Source organism: Typopeltis vanoorti, chromosome 4 (assembly GCF_054136105.1).
Source record: "Typopeltis vanoorti isolate ZY-2024b chromosome 4, IOZ_Tvanoo_1.0, whole genome shotgun sequence".
Lineage (NCBI taxonomy): Eukaryota > Metazoa > Arthropoda > Arachnida > Uropygi > Thelyphonidae > Typopeltis > Typopeltis vanoorti.
Genome location: NC_143552.1, coordinates 127,429,848 through 127,455,552, shown reverse-complemented (window position 1 = coordinate 127,455,552; position 25,705 = coordinate 127,429,848). Strand labels below are relative to the sequence as shown.

General features: G+C 37.4%; 1 protein-coding gene across 1 annotated transcript in view; it reads right to left on the bottom strand.

Moving 5' to 3' along the window:
- LOC150107665 (voltage-gated potassium channel subunit beta-2-like) overlaps nucleotides 1-25,705 on the bottom strand; it is a 257,488-nt gene that overhangs the window by 12,599 nt on the left and 219,184 nt on the right. The window contains exon 13 of the mRNA XM_090392162.1: nucleotides 12,288-12,414. Coding sequence (XP_090248288.1) covers nucleotides 12,288-12,414 — 127 coding nt within the window. The remainder of the gene's footprint in view (nucleotides 1-12,287; nucleotides 12,415-25,705) is intronic.

The following is a 25,705-nucleotide window of genomic DNA, read 5'->3' as shown; positions in this document are numbered from 1 at the left end:
TATAAGCCTTTCAACCAGGAGTTGGCTGCAGTAAGCAGTGGCACACCCAGAAGGCGGGGGAGGATTTTGGGGCTCTGGCTCCCCAAATAAAAGGAAAAATAAAAACACTAGAAAATTTTCCAAAAATCTTTTCCTGATTAAAATTCATTTTTTTAAATTTATGTTGTGTCGTGTCTTCTATTTCTATACTACTTATGAATTAGCAATCATTGCAGATACTCAGTTATAGGTCGTATGCGATGTGTAGTATGCATTCTCAAATTGTCTACTCAACTTGGGCCCCCCTTTTCCCCAAGATTAAATCTTGAGTGCGCTGCTGGCAGTAAGTATGGTTGGTCATAAGTCACATACATTGTTAAGTCAAAGACTGACTATATATATATATATATATATATATATATATATATATATATATATAAATGGCTTTGCTGGGCATCCTCAACAGACTGTTATTAATGAATTAGGGAGCAAGCACATCCTCCATTTGAGGGTACAGCTGTAAAGCTGTTCCCACAGGCTGGCACCAGATAGTACATGGGACTGAACCCAATGGTAACCTGTCTGCTGCAGGCTTCCTGATCAGCTTGGGAATAATCTTGCTACTGCTTGAGTAGCAAGAGTCCTTCCTCTCTTCAGCCACTTTCCCCATAGAAAATCAGTTTCTGCATTGTATCTCTTCTACAGATATTTCCATGGGCATTGTTCAGCAGAACTAGCATCTATTACACCTCTCATTTCTGCATTGCTTCTATGGGAACTCATGCTGCAGATTCTCAACATCCTTTTACAGTTGAACTGCATACTTGAACCTGATACTTCCAGTCATCTTTCATTCCTTCCACCTCAATTCAGTGGAACAGCTTCCCCCATGAAGATTATCAACAGATTACTCTTCCTGATCCTGCTCACATGCAAGACATCTGTTTGCTATAGGCCCTTCTGCATTTTGTGTGTGGGAGGGGAAAAAAAAGATGCAAGGGAAAATACAGTAATCCCTCAATTAATGCAACCCTGATTAGTGCGTTTTCGATTAGTGTGTCATTTTTTTTGATACCCAAATTCGATTAGTGCACCTCTAAAATTCGATTAGTGTGCCTATATATATCTTAAAAATAAATTTTACAGATTTTAAAAGTTTTCTATCTATAAATTTTTTATGGCCAACTATTTTAAAAAAATCACTCACCAGAATGAAATAATTTAGTTACTGATTTAAAACATTTTACAAAGTTATTTTTAATGGCATACTACACTACACTACATGTATGCCATGTATGCTATGTTCCAAATTTTTATTGCCAAAAATTTATGTGTATGCAGGCACTAACAACAATTCTAATGCTCATTGTTAGTGCCTGCATGCATATATCATAGTTTTATGTTCCCAGAAGATGGCAATGTAACATAACTGAAATTGGAAGGTATTGATTAGAGTTTTTTAATTAATATTTTAGTATACATTGTCATTTCCTGAAAAATTTAAAGTCATGTGTAACAAATGTATAAGTTTATCTACAAGAATTAAGGTATGAGGAGCTATGTGTATGTATGGACAGACTTATGTGTTCGTCGAACATGTTGTTTATTATTTTAATGGTATAATAGAACACAGAAACTAAGTAAATAATTAATTTATTAACTTGATGCTGATATTTCGCTGGTATTATAACCAGCATCTTCAGAGCACAAAAACACTGTTTGTCACAATACGCGAGACTAAAACAACATGGTGTACTTAAACAAAATTGTAGCAGCAACACAAAGACTAGAGTCCTGATTTTGGCACCCTCTATCTGAAAAAAAAAAAAAAAAAAAAAAGCTATCATATATTACTAGAGTCCTAGAAAAGTGTTAGTTTTTTCTTAATATGACTGTCTCCCAGATCTTCAGCAATTTAATACAGCCATATTTGTTGAGATTTTCAGTGTGTTTTAGGGCTTCTGTCGCCTCTAAGAACAATCTCTCTGATTTATACGGGTTTCTGTGTAGTACTTTTGTGTTTTTCCAGTTGATCCTGTGTGCAGGTGTATCCAGTGCATGGTCTGCTAGGCCCGACTTCCCATAATGATAATTCCGGACGTATCTTTTATGTTCGCTGATGCAGATGTTCACAGTTCTTCCCGTTTGACCGTAGTAGGCTTGATTGCATGAGCAGGGTACTTGGTAGACTCCTGGATGTGATAAAGGAGGAATGCTATCCTTGGGTGAGCGGATGAGGGTGGCTAATTTGCTACATGGTCTGAATGTAGTGCGTAGTTTATGTTTATTGAGAATTCTTGAGATCTTTTCGGATGTGCCTTTAATGTAAGGGATGGTGACTGTTTTGTTGTAGTTCTCTGTGGTGGATGGTGGGAGGGGTTTCTTAGGAGTGTTTAATATTTTGTTTATTTTATGTGGATTGTAGCCGTTGGCCAAGAAGGTGTAGCATAAGTGAGTCACTTCAACAGTCAGAGCCTTGTCATTGGAGCAGATTGCTCTCGCTCTATGGGTTAGCGTTTTTAATATGCCATATTGTTGAGAAGGATGATGGTGTGATTGTTTGTGTAAGTATCTGCCTGTATGTGTGGGTTTTCTAAAAACTGAAAATGATAAGGAACCATCTGGGAGACGTGTGATGAGTGTATCCACGAAGGGCAGACAGTTGTTGATTTCCAGTTCCATAGTAAAGTGGATTTTTGGATGTTGGCTATTTAAATGTGCTAAGAATGTTTTCAATGTCTCAGGGCCATGTGGCCAAATAGCAAGCACATCATCAACATACCTTAGCCAAAGTGTTGGTTTGAGAGTGGCTGTATTGATTGCTTGTTTTTCCAGGTGTTCTATGTAAAAGTTGGCTGGGGGGGGGGGGAGCCCATGGCTGTCCCATCAATTTGTTTGTATATTTTCCCTTTCCATGTGAAATATCCTGCATGTATTGTGAATTTGAATAGTTCAAATATATCAGGGGGGAAGTGTGACTTCAGTAGATTGAGGGTTTCTATTAGTGGTACATTTGTGAATAGTGAAGTGATGTCAAAGCTTACTATTAAGTCTGAGCTTTTTAGGGTAAGGTGTTGTAAGATGCTTTTTAGGTGTGCTGAATTTTTGACAAAGGAGGGAGAATTGTTTGTGAGAGTGGCTAGTAGCTTAGCTAAATGTCAAGCCAGTTTGTATGTGGGACTATTTATACTGTCCACAATTGGGCATAGGGGTGTGCCTTGTTTTGTGAATTTGAGATCCTCAGTGTTTTAAAATGAAGGGTTTGAGTTTGTTAACTGTGTCTTTGGGCCAGGAATTGACTTTTTTCAGTAATTTTCGTGCCTTATTCTTTTGTGTGTTGGTGGGATTGCGATCTATAATTTTGTATGTTGACTGATCTTGTAATAGTGTGTGCATTTTGTTTTCATATTCAGTTGTGTCCATCAACACGGTTGCATTTCCTTTGTCTGCTTTTGTTATGGTAATCTGGCTGTTGTTGTGTAGCTCTTTTATAGCAATGAATTCCTTATGTGGGATATTATTTTTGGGAGGCTTGGACTTGATTAGGATGTTGGCCACATCTAAACGTATGTTGTTAGCTATTGTTGGAGGCAGGTCGTATATTCCTCTTTCGATGGACGCCATTATTTCGGCTTTTGGAACTTGCTTGGGGGTTATGGCACAGTTGTGCCCTCAACTTAAAGCAGTCGTGGCTGCTTTGCTTCAGGTGAGTGACAGATTCACGACGACGAGGTCTTGTTGTAATTGCGGTCGTTGTATGGTGTTCTGTTGTTGGAGATTTTTGAACTTATTTTGGTGCCGGTTTTTGACTGTCGAATTCTTTTTTTTGCCATTGCGTTGGTGATATTCTCTAAGATCTGCCAAAGTTCCGTATTTAGAATATTATGCAGTGATTCTCGTAATGCGCTGATGGTTGCATTTGCTTTTGTTAATTCCAGGCGAGTGGTGCTAATTTGTTCACGTAAACAGTGCTACACTCGCTTGTTTATAGATGCGTTGGGCTTTGGCCGAGTGGAACTTGTTTTTGATTTTAAAACAGTTCGGTATTAATTTGGTATCTCGGCACCTCTTTAAGAAGGCTAGCCTGTTTAGTTGCTGCGCCAATTTCAACTTCCACTTACCATATTGTCGTGTCTTGCGTACGATATCGTCTCCGTGAAGAATCCTTAAACGTGTGGACAGACTTATGTGTTCGTCTAACATGTTGTTTATTATTTTAACGGTATAATAGAACACAGAAACTAAGTAAATAATTAATTTATTAACTTGATGCTGATATTTCGCTGGTGTTATAACCAGCATCTTCAGAGCACAAAAACACTGTTTGTCACAATACGCGAGACTAAAACAACATGGTGTACTTAAACAAAATTATTAATTTTGTTTAAGTACACCAACAATAGCTAACAATATACGTTTAGATGTGGCCAACATCCTAATCAAGTCCAAGCCTCCCAAAAATAATATCCCACATAAGGAATTCATTGCTATAAAAGAGCTACACAACAACAGCCAGATTACCATAACAAAAGCAGACAAAGGAAATGCAACCGTGGTGATGGACACAACTGAATATGAAAACAAAATGCACACACTATTACAAGATCAGTCAACATACAAAATTATAGATCGCAATCCCACCAACACACAAAAGAATAAGGCACGATAATTACTGAAAAAAGTCACTTCCTGGCCCAAAGACACAGTTAACAAACTCAAACCCTTCCATGTTAAAACACCGAGGATCTATGGAGCACCAAAAATTCACAAACAAGGCACACCCCTATGCCCAATTGTGGACAGTATAAATGGTCCCACATACAAACTGGCTAGACATTTAGCTAAGCTACTAGCCACTCTCACAAACAATTCTCCCTCCTTTGTCAAAAATTCAGCACACCTAAAAAGCATCTTACAACACCTTACCCTAAAAAGCTCAGACTTAATAGTAAACTTTGACATCACTTCACTATTCACAAATGTACCACTAATAGAAACCCTCAATCTACTGAAGTCACACTTCCCCCCTGATATATTTGAACTATTCAAATTCACAATACATGCAGGATATTTCACATGGAAAGGGAAAATATACAAACAAATTGATGGGACAGCCATGGGCTCCCCCCCCCAGCCAACTTTTACATAGAACACCTGGAAAAACAAGCAATCAATACAGCCACTCTCAAACCAACACTTTGGCTAAGGTATGTTGATGATGTGCTTGCTATTTGGCCACATGGCCCTGAGACATTGAAAACATTCTTAGCACATTTAAATAGCCAACATCCAAAAATCCACTTTACTATGGAACTGGAAACCAACAACTGTCTTCCCTTCGTGGATACACTCATCACACGTCTCCCAGATGGTTCCTTATCATTTTCAGTTTTTAGAAAACTCACACATACAGGCAGATACTTACACAAACAATCATACCATCATCCTTCTCAACAATATGGCATATTAAAAATGCTAACCCATAGAGCGAGAGCAATCTGTTCCAATGACAAGGCTCTGACTGCTGAACTGACTCACTTATGCCACACCTTCTTGGCCAACGGCTACAATCCACATAAAATAAACAAAATACTAAACACTCCTAAGAAACCCCTCCCACCATCCACCACAGAGAACTACAACAAAACAGTCACCATCCCTTACATTAAAGGCACATCCGAAAAGATCTCAAGAATTCTCAATAAACATAAACTACGCACTACATTCAGACCATGTAGCAAATTAGCCACCCTCATCTGCTCACCCAAGGATAGCATTCCTCCTTTATCACATCCAGGAGTCTACCAAGTACCCTGCTCATGCAATCAAGCCTACTACGGTCAAACAGGAAGAACTGTGAACATCCGCATCAGCGAACATAAAAGATACGTCCGGAATTATCATTATGGGAAGTCGGGCCTAGCAGACCATGCACTGGATACCCCTGCACACAGGATCAACTGGAAAAACACAAAAGTACTACACAGAAACCCGTATAAATCAGAGAGATTGTTCTTAGAGGCGACAGAAGCCCTAAAACACACTCAAAATCTCAACAAATATGGTTGTATTAACTTGCCGAAGATCTGGGAGACAGTCATATTAAGAAAAAACTAACACTTTTCTAGGACTCTAGTAATATATGATAGTGTTTTTTTTTTTTCCAGATAGAGGGCGCCAAAATCAGGACTCTAGTCTTTGTGTTGCTGCTACAATTTTTTTTAATTACACCATGTTGTTTTAGTCTCGCGTATTGTGACAAACAGTGTTTTTGTGCTCTGAAGATGCTGGTTATAATACCAGCGAAATATCAGCATCAAGTTAATAAATTAATTATTTACTTAGTTTCTGTGTTCTATTATACCGTTAAAATAATAAACAACATGTGTGTATGTATATGACAAAAGGGACCTCCTAAATGAGTCTTTGACTACATGAGTCTCAGGATAATAATAATAATAATATATCTTAATTTTTTACATAATACTGAACACAATCTTTCTGGTCTTTCAAGTGAAAATGCTAACAAACTGCATTTTGAAATTGCTGCATTACTCTTTAAAATCAAACTACCTCCATGTATGTTGATTGGATTTTAACGGTATAGATGCAACACAGATTGATAAGAAAATAACTATTTATTGACTTAATTGCTAATATTTCGCTGGTATTCTATCCAGCATCTTCAGAGCACACAAACAAAGTTTGTTACAGTTTACAGTAGCGAGACAATCGCAATCCAGTGTAACAGTGGGACTAGTATGAGTAATTGTAGCGTGCAACACAAAGACTAAAGTCCTAATTAGACGCCATCTAAGTTGGAAAAAAAAAAAAAACTGGCAGAGACAAAGCAGGTATTAATTTGGTCTTAGGATGACTGTCTCTTCCAAATCTTTGGTAGATTTATACAGCCATACTTTTTGAGGTTTGGGATATGTTTCAAGGCCTTCTGCTGATTCCATGAACAACCTCTCTGACTTTAAAAGCTTCTGCGCAGCACTTTTGTTTTTTCCAATTGATCCTGTGTGCAGGGGTATCCAAAGCATGGTCTGCCAGACCCGACTTGCCATAGCGAAAGTGCTGGATATATTTTTTGTGTTCACTGTGGCAGATGTCCACAGTTCTTCCTGTCTGTCCATAGTAGGCTCGGTGACATGAACAGAGCACTTCGTAGACTCCAGGATGTGATAAAGGAGAGAATCTGTCCTTTGGTGAACAATTTTGCTGTTACTCCTAAAGAAGTTCCAAAAGCCAAAATATTGGCTTCCGTTCAATGTGGGATATATGACCTGCTCCAGAGCCAATAATATTTGGTTAGACGTAGTCAATGTCCTAGTCCATTCTAAGCCTCCCAAAAATAATATCCCACATAAAGAAATCATGGCTCTAAAAGAGCTACACAATAATAACCACATTACCATAACCAAATCAGACAAAGGAAACGCAACTGTGGGGATGAATACAACAAAATATGAAAGCAAAATGCAAGCACTTCTCCAAGACCAGTCAACATACCAAATTATAGATCGAGATCCCACCAACTCACAAAAGAATAAGGTGCACAAATTATTGAAAAAAGTCATTTTCTGGCCTAAAGAAACAGTCAACAAGCTCAAGCCCTTCCACGTTAAAACGCCCAGAATATGTGGAGCTCCAAAAATTCACAAACAAGGTACACCTTTATGCCCTATTGTAGATAGTATAAATAGTCCTACATATAAACTTGCTAAATATTTAGCCAAACTACTAGCCACTTTCACAAAAAAATTCTCCCTCTTTCATTAAAAATTCTACCCACCTAAAAAGTATTTTATAAAACCACACCTTAAAAAGTTCAGACTTAATGGTGAGTTCTGATATCACCTCACTATTCACGAATGTATTAACTGAAACCCTTAATTTACTAAATTCACAATTTCCCCCTGATATATTTCAGCTATTTAAATTCACAGTACAGGCAGATTATTTTACATGGAAAGGGAAAATATACAAACAATTAAATGGGAGCTATTATTATTATTATTATCCCCAAGACCTCATAGAGTCAAAGACTCATCTGGGAGGTCCCTTTATCACACACACACACAGCTCATCATAGTCTTAAACACACTCAAACTCCTTGCAGACACCACACTCTCAGGCAAGGCATTCCAATCATTTACAACTTTGCACGAAAAAAACCTGCCTCTCACTCTCCTACTCACACCCTCTTTATACAGTTTCCAGGGATGACCTCTGGTTCTCCCCTGATTTCCCACTATTTTCTGTAGAACTACTCCAACATTGATCCTATAACAACCCCCCCTTACCAACTTGTAGGTCTCCTGTCCACCAGACTCTGAAAAGTACATCTTCTCAATCTTTCCTCATACTCGGGATGTATGATGAGGTATTTGCAAATAGCAAATACATCATCAAACCTAGTCTCTATCTACGCTATGTTGATGATGTATTTGCTATTTGGCTGCATGGCCCTGACACATTGAATACATTTTTAGTGCATCTAAATAGCAGGTCTAAAATGAAAATCATGATTGTCATCTTTTTTTGATAGCCATTGCATTGTCCACTGTTGAGAATTTGTACCTCCTGGAGTGACTGTCAATCAAATTTATTACAAAGAAATCCTTAAACAGTTGCAAATCATATCTTATGGGTGAGTCCAGAGATTGCAGATAAACAATCAAAGAGTCACAACAGGGGGCCATAAATAAGCTAATAGCACTGGAGGACTTCCAGTTCTGTTATACTGCATGGAAGAAATGTTGGACTTCGTGTTTTTTGTGCAGGGAAAGTTACTTTGAAGGTGACCACTATGTATCAGACAATTAATTGAATACATGATTTTATACAAATTTTATCTCATTACTTCACTGCTATTCCTTATATTTCTAGCATCTCTGAACCTATTGGTAGAATTTTGAAGCAGTTTCACTTTAATCTCACATAATATATGTGGGATTAAGGTGAAATCTGTGAGCAACATAGATCTGTTAAGGGGTACTCTTGCTTAAGTAATATGGTTGCCTTTTATAATAAAGTGACAAGAGCAGTTGATGAGGGAAAGGCATACGCTGCCATTTTTTTTTTTTTTTTTTGGATTTTGCAAAGGCAGACAGGGTACCACATGATAAGCTGATATTTAAGTTACAGCACATGGGTTTAGATGTCAATTTAGTGAACTGGATTCAGGATTGGCAAATCACAACATACACACCTCTCTGATAGGTATCAGAGATATGGTGGGGCAATATCAAGGAAGCAGAAGGTTACAAGTGGTGGGTTCTACAGGTCTCAGTACTGGGACCTGTATTGTTTATCCTTTATATCAATAACATTGTCAATGATTGCAATGGGATATTCAGTTGTTTGCAGATGATGTAAAGCTGAGAAGAGTTATTAGTAATAGTACAGATGTGGCAGCCCTGCAAGAGGATTTGAATAAACTACACAGATGGACAAATGAATGTGGATATCAGTTTAATGCAGCAAAATGTAAAGTCTTGAAGTTTGGGATACATCGATGAAAGGCTACATACTCAATTGAAGGAGCTGTACTGGAGGAAGTCGGGGAGACAAAAGATCTGGGGATGGTGATCAATAGAAAACTGAAATTCAGGTGGCATATTGCAAAGGTGGTGAAGATAACCCAGAGGATTGCTGCAATACTGAGAAGGATGCAGACCTGCAGAGATAGAAGAGTTATCATTCTGTTGTATAAGACCCTGATCAGACCACACTTAGTATTGTTCTCAAATTTGGTCCCCAGGATTTGAAGGGAATAAATTAACCATGGAGGGTGCAGAGGAGAGGTGGATAACAAAGATGGTTTCAGGACTGTACAGGATTGGCTGAGGGAATGTGGACTGCATAGTTTGGTAGATAGAAGGAGAGGTGATATGATTGAGACTTTTAAACTGTTGAGAGGTAGTTACAGGGTTGACACTGGAGAGATCTTTCACTTGGTGGAACAGTGGGAAGGAGTGATGACAAGTGGCCATCACTGGAAGTTACAAAAGAAAGCTGTGAGCAAGATGATGAGGAGGGTTTCTTTACGTGGAGAATAGTTGAACTATGGAATCCTGATGGAGCGGTAAGCGCAAGAATGGTCAATGAGTTCAACGAGTGGTATGATTGACTTTGTGTTTCCTAGGAAGGACCTCCCATGATGAGTCTCTTGACTCCATGGAGGTCTGGATAATAATAATAAATGTCACTTCTATTTTTATTTGGTGTTTACCAGATCCCTTGTGAATATAATAATAATAATAATACAGCGTTATGCTGAATACCTGAAACCTCAAAAGTTTGCTCTGGCACAATAAAGTATTAATATCGATCCTACAGGATACTGTGTGATGGAGCTCATCTTCTCTATTGTGGCAGTTTTTAATATGAATGCCTTTTTGAAGAAAGTTGTGAAGCCCTTTCATGCCAGCCTAACCTGAATTGGAATGATTATCTCTGTCATTCAAAAGTTTGGAAGATTCTCATCCTATGTAAACATCAAAAATAGTTTTAAAAACAAAAATTACTTCTACCAAGTGTGTTTGTGTGTTTTGGTAAACTGATTGTTATATTTACTTAATATTCCTATTATTTGAATTGCTTGTTGTTTCCACACACTGATGATGTACTCTTAATTTCTGTACAAAATAAAATGTTATTTTCATTGTTCGAATAGGGGATATAATCTGGTAACAGTCCCTCATGAACACATAAGTTCATGAGGGACTGTTATCAGATTAATGTGTTGTAGATTTTTCATAGAGCATAGGGAGACAAGGGGTAGAACAAAAGGCCATCTCTGGAAGCTGTATAAGGAAAATATGAGCATGGATGTGAGAAGTAGATTTTTTCATGGATGGAATGCATTGTCTGAGAGTGAGTAAGTGTGAAAACTGAATGGATTTAAGGTATACTGTAATTTTTTTTGAATGAGATTATGGATCTTTGGCAATGAATATTTTGATTCCACTGAAATCTGATAATATGGAGGAGTGGATAAAAATAGCTGATTTGATGTAGGATTTAAAAGTTATTTGGAGGTTATGTTTCTTTAAGTCCTAAAATAATAATAATTGCTTCACTTATCATTAACTGGATACATGCTGACTACTTTCCAGACTGCAACTTCAAACTATCACAACTACTTAAAAGATTCTTTACAACATTTTTTCCCCTTATTTTCAAGTCACTGGTGCCTGCAGCCACCACCAGCTCTGATATCCATTCCTTCCTTTCATATAAAGAGCTCTGTTTTTTTCATCATTGTACAATATCATCCACCATACCTCTCTTACAATTGAATCTCTCTACAGTGTCATCATAACATAGCATCTTTTCTTTATAAAATTTCACTCTCCTTTTTATATAAAATTACTTCTTGAATTGTCCAATTTCATCCTCATTAGGTCTCATATCACTTTCATTTTTTTTAATGTACACAAACTAATATCTTATTCCGGCCTGGTTGGCCAAGTGGTTAATGTATCTGCTCTCCAGCCAAAAGGCTACGGGTTCGAATCCCGCTGTAGGCATGGATGTTTGTGATTGCCTGTGAAAATACTAGTGGAGGTGGTGGGCAGTAGATGCCATTGGTGTAGATGGTGATGGTAGTTGCAATTCGTTGTAGTTGGTGGATTGAGTGGTGGAGACAGAGAGTTGTAGAGTAGGTGTCCTCCCTCAATGGGTCCCTTGGACTCCCTGGAGGTGTCACGTAATAATAATAATAATCATTTCATCCAACCTATGCTCATTACTGACAGACATTCTCACTCACACTTTGTTCACCAATTCTAGCTGCATCCTTCTCTCTATGTATCATATCTATATATTCAATCATTGAACTTCTTGCATAATCATAATCTGAATACTCTCTTCCTCATCATTCTGCCTTAAATTCCATGTTCATTTTCCTTCTTGAAACAAACATAGCAATTATTGCACTGTAAAAAATTTACTCCATGAGCTCTATGACTAATAACAGATTAGTCACAATAATGCTTATCACTGATTTTTGAAAGATGATAAGCATTATTGTGACTTAATCTGTTATTACAAAGAATAATACAAAAAGATTTTAAAAGTAACAAATATTTTAACATGTATCAACAATAGAACTATTCCTAGTACTAAAATTGATAGGTGAAACTCAAGTATTATTATTATTATTTTTTTTTTTTTGATTGAAGTATAATAAATAAAAAAATAACATTAAAAAATTATCATTAACAGCACAAGTTTAAAATACTTCCATTCATCGTCATGACCAATAAGTTTTTACAGATAATGTATTTATCACTTACCAATGGTAAACTGTGTAGGAGTACAGCCCAGTTTTTCTGCAATATGATTTAGTTCCTGCATTTTTGATTGATTTCTTGGAGTACGGCCTTCTTCAGTGTTCATCCTGTCTTGCATGGCAGAAAAACTCTAAATTTTGTTTAAATATAACAAAAAATTCACCTTTTCATTATAATGATCATCCTTCATGCTTGTAATATTGTATAACCAGTTTTGTATTTCGGTCTGTTTATATTTTTCCACTGTTAGATCTTTTATCTAAGAGTGAAAACATTTTCTGCTGCTTCTCCACAAAAAAAGAAGATAATTAAAAAATCTTCAGAGACTTAAAATTAGCTAGTGTTTTTATTTCAGTGGTACTTTCAAGCTAGCATTAGTTAAAATATGCCTTTTAAGTGTATAAGTTAGTCACAACAGACAGCAGTACTAAAACGGTATCATTCTGGGCTTTATTTATTTATTCATAATGGGATTCCTTCCCTCTTTCTCCTCCTGTCCCTTTGGGAAGGGGTGGGTTGAGCCCTCTTAATGAGGGATTAAGTATATTTATCTTATGATTGTAAGTTCGCGTGTGTTCACGGAGTCGGTTTGCCTGTTCTGAGGGACGAAAAACCCGAGTTTCCAGGTGAAAAAACCCTCTACCTCCTTGTGAGGCTATCTAACTCACCTTTTTCTTCAAAAGAGACCAGATAAAGTTCTTCACGTCATTGACAGGAATCAAACTTAGGTCTTTCCGGCCAAAGGGCTTCATCTATACCGACTGAGCTACGAAGTCTCCTGGGTTTTGATAGTGTCACAAGACTCATTGCAGGAGATCTTCATGCACTTAACAGACTACATATGACACCTTGCTTCAAAAAGATTCAGCACCTGGGCACTAACCACCCATTCCAGCAACTGATTGCCATTTCCACTTTCCATGCAAGATACCTTGTTTATACATTCTCCCATCACTACTGCTTGAAGATCATCTATAGTACAATGATCTGCAAGCAGTAGTGATTGGAAAACAGCCAGAGGATGGAAAGATCTGGTTGAAAGATCCTTTCTAGATGTGAAGAATTTTACATGGGCTTTCAGCTGAAGGTGAATCCGCCAGTCTCATCAGAGATGGTAAAGGTTTTGGTCTCTTAGAAATTCAGGTTTTTTATCTAGTAAAACAGCCAAACAGGCCAGAAAACATAGGCAATAATGGATATAATGTACTGGACTCATAACATTAATTGCTTCAACAATAATTTTAACCAATCTAACTGAACTGCTCTGCTGTGCTATATATCTACATCTACCAATGTGTATATGATGGGCCCCTCTCACCAATGTGTTAAGGCTTAAGTGCTGAGAAAAACTCATGCTAAAAGTTAAACGGAGTGAAATAATACTAGGAAAGAATTAAAAATAAGATTTAATTATTCCACTATTTCATCTCAGTTATGGACATTGTCAGAGAGTACAATATGAGATTTGTCACACACACACACACACACACACACACACACACACATACACACACACACACACTCACAAACACACAAGGCAGCACAAAACTAAGCGAAACACATGGATCAAACAATTAGAGTCCTAACTAAGTGGGGCAGCCTCTATGGATATCTGTTGTTGGCCTAGGATGTAAACTGGAATCTTGAAGTATGGTGTCATTAAAATACTAACCCATATAGTTTTTAACCTTAGGCCTCTCTTGCAGCAGCGCTCAATCATATGCACCACACTTTTTTTTATCTAATGGTTTAAAGTTCCCACAGCATCAAAAAATAATAATCAATCCTTCCCCCAATCCACGAAAGATTTTAGTAATGCTATCACCTTCCCCTATGTCTGAGGTACATAAAAAAAAAATAGCCAGAATCTTAAAGAAATACTTGCACCACTTTCAAGCCCACTTAAAACTAGTCAATGATAATTGACTAGTTTTAAGTTATTAATTTAAAATTTAATAATTTTAAATTAGTTGTAATTTATAATAAAAATAAGCCAAAATTTAGAAATATAAAAAAAAAATTAAAAACAGTAAAAGAACACATACTTTGTTATATCTGACTGACTAGAAGATGTCCAACCATTTGGCTGGAAAAAACCAGCCATTTGGCTTCGCTATGTTGATAATGTGTTCGCTATTTGGCCACATGGCTCCAATGCACTCCTCTCCTTCCTAACACACTTAAACAACCAACACCCCAGAATCAAATTCACCCTGGAAGAGGAAAAAAACAACTGCCTTCCTTTCTTAGACACACTAGTTACCCACCAGTCTGATGGAACCTTGGTTTTCTCAGTCTATAGAAAACCCACCCATACAGGCAGATACATTCACCAACAATCCCACCATCCCTCCTCGCAACAATATGGAGTCATTAAGACACTACACAACAATGCCCTAACCACAGAACTAAACCACATTCTCAACACTTTCTCAGCCAATGGCTACCCCCCTCCAAAAAAAAATCCAAAAAATATTGAAACCAGTACCCCCCCCCCCCACTCACAACAAGGATTACTCTAAATCCATCACCATACCCTATTTCTGAGGCACCTCGGAAAAAATTACAAAAATCCTTAAAAAAAAACATGACTTAACTTCTTGTTACAGACCATATAAAAAATTGGCTTCCCTTATCCGCTCTACTAAAGACCAACCTCCCCCCCCCCCTAGACCTACCTGGTGTATACCAGGTCCTTTGCAGCTGTAAGCTGTCCTATTTTGGCCAAACAGGTAGGACAGCAAATATCAGAATTTCAGAACACAAGGACTGCATCCAGTTTCACCAATACAGCCACTCTGGTCTTGTGGACCATGCACTGGATACCCGCCATAGAATACGGTGGAAGAAAGCCACGATAATACACCGCAGTAAATACAAATATGAAAGGCTTTTCATGGAATCAGCTTCAGCCCTAAGAAACAATCCAAACCTCAACAAATTTGGCTGCATGAGACTGCCTCAAATTTGGGAAACCTACATCAGAAGACCTTGAGCCCAATCACCCAAGAATACCAACATTGCTCACTAGGGGACACCATCAGGACTTTAAGAGAAAGAATAGCTTCCTGCTTCTTCCTCGCTTACTGTTTGTTTTTTGCCTGCGTGCATGTGTCTTGTTCTTAAGTTCCTTGAAAATGCCAACGTGACATTGCTGAAATATTGGAAGTATATTATAATTTATTTTGTATATCCTAGTTTATGTTGTAATTTCCTTAAATTATTTAGTAAAAATGCATAACCAACGTCTAAGCCTTTCCACAAGAATTAGAAGATGAAACAGTGATTTTTTTTTTCATCTTCAGATAGCTGTAGATAAATGTATGACTTATTCTCTGCTATGAAACTTCAAAAAGTGTAAGATAGAGTTAAACATATATATAAATATATTGCATGAAAAAATATAGAGGGACATCAAGAGGGTAGGAAGTAAGAAAGAGTTGAAGTCTAATCCTTCCCCTTCACCCAAAAAAAAGGGGAAAGGGAAAGAATCTAGTTAAACATAATGTGAGAAAATATTAAAATATACATATACGAGGAAATAAGAATCAAATTTAAAAAAAAATATTGATTTTTATTGTTCAGTTTTAACATGAAGATTAATGTAAATTGCTAAATATATCTGTATATTTAGCTATATCTTCCCAACTGCTGGGTAAAGGACTCTTCCATTACAGGAGGCTTGGGTCTACTTCTCCCATGGTCACCCACTCCATCTTGGAAGAGTGTATAGATAGTTGTATGAATAATGTGTATGAAGGTGAAAGACAATCACAAACATCCATGCCCACTACATGATTCAAACCTTAGCATTAAATATATATATATATATATATATATATTTATGCTAACCACTTGGCACTATATATATATGTGTGTGTGTGTGTGTATATTCAAGGCTCAAATATATCGAACAAAAGTACTCACCAAGACCTCTATTTTTTTAATTATATGTCTCAGTAAGTCAGTGAAAATTCCATAAACTGACCACTTGTGCTGTAATTGTGTTTTTTAAAGTTAAAACACTTAATTAAAAAGTTATTTTTTATTAAATAAAAATATTTTTTTGTTTGATCTGCAAGTTACTCACCATAGTTACTCACCATGAGGAAGATATTTGTCAAGCTGAGTGTGTGTGTGTATATATATAAAATTAAATATATATATATATATATTATACTATATGTAATAAATTTTTTACCTTGGGGATATTGAATGTTAGGATAACCAAGTTTATAAAATAACTTGGTTATCCTATTATACTATATACAGGGTGTTCGGGATAAATTTGACAGTTTCGTAAGGAAAAAGAAAATCTTCTTTGTATCTATTAAATTTAATGAATTGACAAAAAAACATTACAGGCAGAGTTAATTACAATACTATCAACAAGATTTACTCAAAATAACCACCATTAGCATCGATCACAGCTTCAATTCTGCTTCGGAACCTCGAACAAGCTGATGCTACAGTCTCCCTGGGAAGGGCCGCAAAAACTGTTTTAATTTTATCCATTAACTGGGCTTTTGTATTACTGGAAGTGCGATTGGTGTCTTTTTCAACTGCGCCCCATACAAAATAATCCATGGGGTTAAGGTCTGGGGAGTTTGGAGGCCAAACATTTGGACTGGTGAAGTCGTAGAAATTTTCAGACAACCATTTTTGACTTTTCCCAGAGGTGTGGCAAGGGGCCGAATCCTGCTGCCATACATACGGCCTACCATTGGCTACCCTTGTTATCCAGGGCTTGACTACAGTTAGCAACTCCACGAACAAAGCCCGAATTCCAATGCCAGGGTTCTTCAACACCTGTTCCTGCAGATTTGCGAGGAATTCTGCTGTACGAACGCAATCAGATCGTCTGCTAGGGATCTTTCTTCTTGCTACATCCTCGTAGTCACCATTGCAAGTCTCTAGTTCATGCCTGATTGTTTTTACTGTATTCAGGGAGCATTGGGCAGCAGTCGTAATATCCTTATTTTGATGGCGGGCACGAATCATCATGATACAAGTTATTCTCTTCCATGATTCAGGTGGGTTCCAGCTATCCATCCTTTCTGACATCTTGTATATGAATGAAGAAGGGTCCAAACTTTTAAATGAAGAGAAGTGTGTGTTAATACATGTAACTTACGGAAAAATATAATTAATTATAAATATGTCAAATTTATCCCGAACACCCTGTATATATATATATATTATTTTAGCTTCTGTTATTCGTTCATTCCATAACTTATAATGTTTTAACTGTTCTGAAAGGGAATTATAATCCAAATCATAACACCTGCTTGAGCTCTTCGGTCTCTGTCAACTCCACTATATATTACATTAAAATTTTCAGTTCTATGGTTGCTTTTAACTTCTTTTTTGTTTCAGTGATTGCTACTATTTGAAAATTTCTTTCACTTAATATTTGATCTAATTTTATTTATTTATATGCTATTTCTCTTATCTTCCAGTTTGCTATATGTATTATTATTATTATTATTATTTAGGCCTCCTAGGAGTCAAAAGACTCAGTGCAGGAGGTCCTTCCCAGGAAACACAAAGTCTATCAAGACTTATTGAGAGAAGTCCCTCCTAGGAAACACAAAGTCTATCATACCACTCCTTACACTCATCGACCTTTCTCGCTCTCACCACTCTATCAGGCAATGCATTCCACAGTTCAACCACCCTCCAGGCAAAGAAACCACTCCTCACCCTGTTGCTCACAGTTTCCTTTCGTAACTTCCAGAGATGGCCCCTTGTCATCACTTCTGTCTGCTGTTTCACCAAGCAAAAGAACTCCCTAGTGTCGACCCTGTAAGCACCTCTCAACAGTTTAAAAGTCTCAATCATATCACCTCTCCTCCTTCTATCCACCAAACTCTGCAGTCCACACTTCCTCAGCCGAACCTCATAACTAACACTGTACAGTCCTGAAACCGTCTTTGTTATCCACCTTTGTACTCTTTCCACAGTTAATTTATCCCCTTCAAATCCTGGAGGACCAAAATCTGAGAACAATAGTCTAAGTGTGGTCTGATCAGGGTCTTATACAATGGAATGATAACTGTTTTATCTCTGCAGGTCAGCGTCCTTCTCATTATTGCAGCAATCCTCTGTGTTACCTTCACCACCTTTGCAATATGCCCCTTGAATTTCAGTTTTCTATTGATCATCATCCCCAGATCTCTTGTTCATCTGTTTAGTTTATTCAGATCCTCTTGCAGGGCTGCCACATCTGTACTATTACTACCAAGCTCATATCACTAATTGTCTCAGTATCTCCCATAATGCAAAGTACATCTCCTTGCAGACATGTATAATGCTATGCATTAAGGGGAGGGCCACTACCCAGACTGGTTTCGACCTTTATTGAGGTCTCATCAGTAGGAGCCAGACCCAGAATTGGTGATACTAAGGCAGAAGCAATGGAGAGGTCATATTTACCTATACAAATTGCTAAAAGGTTACCACCTTATTATTAAGTAACTCTGGATTAGAGAAAGATGTTGGAAGTTTATTTTCCACTTGGTTAGACTATAATAAATTTAGTTTAATCCTTTATCCGAGTGTAAGCGAACAAAGTTTGCACCTGAAGTATCTTCAGGACTGAGGCAACTCACGGTACAGGTGGATTAAGCTCTCATCACTCCTTGTCTCAGTATTTCCCATACTGAGCTTAGTCCACCTTTACCATGAGTTGCCTCAGTCCTGAAGATACTTCAGGAGCAAACTTTGTTTGCTTACACTCGGATAACGGATTAAACTAAATTTATGTAGTCTAACCAAGTGGAAAATAAACTTCCAACATCTTTCTCTAAATCCAGAGTAACTTAATAATAAGGTGGTACACCTTTTAGCAATTTGTATAGGTAAATATGACCTCTCCATTGCTTCTGCCTTAGTATCACCACTTCTGGGTCTACCTCCCACTGATGAGACTTCGAAACCGGTTGGAAGCTTGGGTGATGAATGGCAATGCTGTAGCCCATGAAGTTTTAACTGAGGCTCGGCTGTTGCTGTCACCCAGGTCCTGGGTGGGGTAATGAATGGCAATGCTGTAGCCCATGAATTTAACTGAGGCATGGCTGTTGCTGTTACCCCTCGGATGAGATATGAGCAAATGAGCAGCTCTGCTCGGTGGTGGGGGTGAGCCTGCCACAGTGTAGAGCAAACCTGTTCTGAGAGTTCTTCTCAGTATCAGGGTGAGCTTGTTACTGAGGGAACAACACTGATTTTTTGGAGGTTGACCTTGACTTGAACATTCAATAAAGGTCGAAACTGGTCTGGATAGTGGCCCTTCCCTTACTGCATAGCATTATACATGTCAGCAAGGAGATGTGCTTTGCATTATGGGAGATACTGGGACATGGAGTGATAAGAGCTTGGTCCACCTTTACCACGAGTTGCCTCAGTCCTGAAAATACTTCAGGTGCAAACTTTGTTTGCTTACACTTGGATAAAGGATTAAACTAAATTTATTATAGTCTAACCAAGTGGAAAATAAACTTACAAAATCTTTCTCTAAATCCATCCAGAGTAACTTAATAATAAGGTGGTACACCTTTTAGCAATTTGTATAGGTAAATATGACCTCTCCGTTGCTTCTGCCATAGTATCACCACTTCTGGGTCTGGCTCCTACTGACGAGACCTCAATAAAGGTCGAAACCGGTCTGGGCAGTGGCCCTTCCCTTAATGCATAGCATTATACATGTCTGCAAGGAGATGTGCTTTGCATTATGGGAGATACTGAAACCAGGAGTGATTAGAGCTTGGTCCACCTTTACCATGAATTGCCTCAGTCCTGACAATACTTCAGGCGCAAACTTTGTTTGCTTACACTTGGATAAAGGATTAAACTAAATTTATTATAGTCTAACCAAGTGGAAAATAAACTTCCAACAACACATGAAAAGGTTTTCATTTTCATTTTACCTTTTTCATTTGAGGATTGTTTTCTATAGATTCATTACAATTACTTTTGGCTTAAAAGTAGCTGAATGTTCTCCGTGTCAGGTGACTAACCTGGCAATGGATAGTCCAATGGTAGGGCTGCTGCCTTCTGGACCAGCCTTCTTCCAAATTTAAACATATAGGAGGAATAGAGTATTTGAAGGGGAAAGAGTAAATTTTAGCGGGAACATAGATATGGGCCAAAAATGTAAAGACCCTATAGCCCTTAAGTACTCTAATAGCATAAGGGTCATAAAATAAAAAGCATTGGCTGATAAGGCCTTATAGGAAAGATTAAAGTGAGTGGATCTTCCTCAAAGTAGAGGAAATAGAGGACAGATCTAATTAGGGGGACCGTGGGAGTGTCACTTCCCTTACAATCAAGATGACCTCCTATAGTCCTTATTCAATATTAATGCGAGTCCTTATTCAATATTAATCATTATCATCATCATCATCAAATTCCTGCCATGTACCCTCAAGGGGTGTACAGGATGTGATAGTACTACATGAAAAATTTACATCATTAGTAACTTCTTATCTACAATTTTCCTCCAAATCAGTCTGTTACTTGTCAAGACTCCAACATTATCAGATCTTATATTTCTATTGTCAAAGGCACTTTCTACCATATCAATCCACCTATATCTTGGTCTTCCTCTGGGTTATTTTCCTACCAACCTGGTAGAGAACACTTGTTTTGCTAATCTTATCTTGCCCATTCTGTTTAAGTGACCATACCACCTGAGATTACTCTGCCAACACCCTGGATGCTGACAATGTCAAGTTCTTTCCTAATATCCTTGTTTTTAATATGATATTGCTAATGATGCCATCTGTTCACACCTCTAATCTTTCTCAGGATTCTCATATCTGCGGTCTCTAGTCTTTGGTCAAGTGTTTTACTTCTGACTCGAACTGGTTTGAACACTGTCTTATATACAGCTAATTTAGTATTCCAACTAATTTCTCTCTTATTCCATATGAATTTATTCAATTGACTTCCTACCATACCGCTTTGTTGATTCTGTTTCTATTTCCATATTTAATTTACCATCTTCACTAAAAATCATACCCAAGTAGCTGAAATCTTTTACTTGTTCCACAGGTTCTCTGTTCACAATGCAGTTGACATTTTCAACAATTCTGCCTATTTTCATTGTCTTTGTCTTTTTATTGCTGACCTTCATACCATATCTATTACAACAGGTATTCAATTTAGTCAGGGAATCTTGCAGAGTTGTAGCCGATTTATTTAGAAGTATAATATCGTCCGCATAAAGCAAAGAGCTGACATTAACATCTCCAATTTTGATATCATGTTTAATACCACTTTCCTTCATAATGTGATCCATATAGATAATAAATAAGAAAGAGAGGATAATGTACATCCTTGTCTCACACCAGATTTAACATTAAACCATCTTGCTATACTTCATTCAATTCTAAATGCTGACTTTCAACTCAAATAAAGACTAAGTATTGCTTGATATAATGCCCGATTGACACAATATAACTGTAGCGTATTGAATAGCTTCTCTCCTGGCACCTTGTCATATGCCTTTTCCATGACAAAATTTAAATACAGATCTTTGTTATGTTCCCATGATTTCTCAACTAGTTGTCGTAAAGTGAAGATCTGATCCTGACAGCCTTTATTTGGCCTGAATCCAGCTTGTTCTTCACCAAGCTTTTCTTCCACAATTCTTCTCAACCATTTCTCAAGTATACTTGTATAAATCTTACCAGGAACACTCAGTAGGGAAATACCTCTGTAATTCTCACATTCAGTTTTATTTCCCTTTTCATATATGGATAGTATGAGAGCTCTTCTCTCATACTACCCATAGGTAGTATGAGAGTAGAGAAAGGTCTGGACAGAGGGAAAAATTCCCTCTGTCCAGTAGGACCTTCTGAACTATGCAGTGCAGCCACTGTAAGACTTTTATACCACCATACTTGAGCATTTCTGGTCGAATATCATCTATTCCTGCTGCCTTTCCACATTTCAAGCCTTTGATGGCTTTTTCTACTTCAAGTATGGATATGTATTCCTGACTGTATGCCTGTTGAGTGTTTTTTACCACTGAGCTATCACTACTTGTTTCATTTAGCAATTTTTCGAAGTAATTACTCCATACTTCAAGGATATCTTTTTCTCTTGTTTTCATGTCACCTTTATCATCTCTAACTCCTTTTACAGCACTCTTTCCTCCATTTCTACAAGCTTCAACAACCTCCAGAATATTTTGCCACCTTCTTGATATTTATTTTCTATGTTCTTGCCAAAGTCCTCCCATGACTTTTGTTTAGCTAGTTTTATACAGTGTTTAGCTTTCTTACATTTGTCTCTGTATTCTCTAAGAGCACAAGCTGACTTATTTGCCAAGTACTTTTGATATGCTTTCTTCTTTTCCTTCACTGCCTCTTTAACTTCCTGTGTCCACCATGGAATGATTTTTCTATCTTTGCAGACAACCTCACCACATGCCATTCTGGCTGAATCAATCTGTGTTTTTCTTCAGGGCTTGCCACTGAATCTCCAAAGTTTGGTTCCTGTTTTCAAACTCTTTCATTTTTTCTTCAATAATCTTTGTGTATTTTAGTCTACAGTTCACATCTGAGAGCTGCTCAACTTTTATTCGCTTTAAAACTTTCTTACTTGTTCATCTTTTCAATATGAAATTCAATTTTATCCTGCTCAAGACTAAATAGTGATCACTTCTAATTTCAAATACTCTGTACACTCTGGTGTCCTGCACCAGGGAGAAAACATCACTATCAACAATAACCTAGTCAATGAGACTTTTCTTATTCCTTGCCTCTTCTCTTCATGTGAATTTGTGCACAATTTATGTTGGAACATGCCATTAGTAATAACCAGTCCATGTCCTGAACAGAAATCCAACAGGTATTTGCCATTGTTATTAGCTTTGCTCTTTTCTTCAAATTTTCCCAAAATATTTTTATATGTCTGACAATCATTTCCTACTCTGCTATTTAGATCCCCAACAAGGACCAACTTTTCCTTTTTCATTGTGTCAGTTGTTTTCTCTAAAACCTCAAACAATTCCTTCACTTCTACCTTATTAGAATCAGAATCTTCTATCTCTAGTTCCCGCATTCTGATATTTGCCCACATCACTCTACTTGAGACTGCCTACCATTCAAGATGATTAACCTCGTATTTAGTGTTGAATACTATGGCTACTCCTTCTTTTCTTTGATTGTCATTGCCTGAATATAACATATTTCCATTTCTTTGCCATTCAGGCTTCTTATGTTGATAGTACTGATCTTTAATTCTGGTGATGTTGAGTTGGGATGTGTTCAGATTTGTTCCAGTAGCTGACTTTTCACTGTTCGCTCTGGTTCCCTGGAAAAAACAGTGGGAGCCTTGTTTAACCAGGTGATGCTCCAGATGGCATGAAATTTTGTCATGTTGTACCATCATTTTGTATTTTGGTTTAAGCCAATAAGAATAGAATTTGGTCGGCTAAATTCCAAATTGCCAGCCCATCCTCGTTCATTCAGTATCCAGGAAGCAACCCAACAGGGTGCACCACGAGAAGGTGAGAATGGGACATTAGGTCAGAAGCCCTGGTCAGTTCTTTGCATTTCTTTAAAGGCTATGTGGAGGTCTCCTCTCAGTTATACAGCTTTGACTCTTAAGCACTCCATTCAATATTAATTCAATATTTTCAATATTCAATTCAAGATTCAATATTAATAATAGTTGAAATGAAGTTTATGAGAAAAACTACAAAATATACTCTATTCAATCACAAAAGAAATTAAGAAATTATGAATGAATTAAATCAGGAATCAGTAATAGAAAAAATGTAAAATATAAACATAAATGGATGGAACACATTAAAAGAATGAAAACAGAAAGATTACCAAAACAAGACTTAAATTACAAACCACAAAAAAAAGAAAACCAGAACGTCCTCTAAAAAGATTCAATGATGACTTCTAAGCTGGAACAGACCACTTTAGGCCTAAATCTTTGGTAAGCATGATGATGATGATATATATATATATTTATTTATTTATTAGGAAATAACAAAGTTATTTATAAGGAAATAACAAAGAGAAATTAATATGTCTGTTGAAAATAAATATTTTATTAAACAGTCGTTCCATTGTCTGCAAAAGGAAGATATAGATGGTGTGCATTAGCAGATTAACTCAAAGATACACAGAAACTATTTATTATTATTATTATTATTATTATTATTATTCAGGCCCCCATGGAGTCATGAGATTCATTGCAGGACGACCTTCCTAAGGAACACAAAGCTTATTATACAACTCCTCAAACTTATTGACCATTCTTCCTCTCACCACTCTATCAGGCAATGCATTCCATGGTTCAACCACCCTCCATGCAAAGAAACCACTCCTCACTCTCTAGCTCACAGCTTCCTTTCGTAACTTCCAGGGATGGCCCCTTGTCATCTCTCCTTTCTGCTGTTCCACCAAGTGAAAGAACTCCCCAGTGTCCAGCCTGTAACTGCCTCTCAACAGTTTAAAAGTCTCAATCATATCACCTCTCCTTCTATCCACCAAACTCTGTAGTCCACATTCCTTCACCAATCCTCATAACTAACATTGTACAGTCCTGAAACCATCTCTTTTATCTGCTTCTCTACTACCCTTTCCACAGATATATACCTTATATCTTATACACAGGAATGATAACTCTTTTATCTCTGCAGGTCAGCGTCCTTCTCAGTACTACAGCAATCCTCTGGGTTACTTTCACTACCTTTGCAACATGTTCCCTGAATTTCAGTTTTCTATCAATCATCACCCCCCAGATCTCTTGTCTCCCTTACTTCCTTCAGTCCAGCTCAGCCAATTGAGTATGCAGCCTTTCATCGATGTCTCCCAAACTTCAAGACTTTACATTTTGCTGCATTAAACTGACACCTCCCATTCATTTGTCCACCTGTCCAATTTATTCAAATCCTCTTGCAGGTCTACCACATCTGCACTATTAGTAATAACCCTTCCCAGCTTCACATCATCTGCAAACAATTGAATATTCCCTTGCAATCCATTGACAATGTCATTGATGTAAAGGTTAAACAATACAGGTCCCAGTACTGAACCCTGTGGAACCCCCCCACACACACACTTGAAACCTTCTGCCTCTTTGATATTGCCCCACCATACACAACTCTCTGATACCTATCAGACAGCCAATCCTGAATTCAGTTGACTAACCTGACATCTAACCCATGTGCTGCAACTTAAGTATCAGCTTATCATGTGGTACCCTATCAAATGCCTTTGCAAAATCCAAAAAAATGGCAGTATATGCCTTTCCCTCATCAATCTTGTCACTTTATTATAAAAGGCAATCAAATTACTAAAGCAAGAGTGCCCCTTGACAAATCCATGTTGAATCTCACAGATGACTACCCTCATCTGCCCAGTGCCCATATGGTCCCACACTAATTTCTCCAAGAC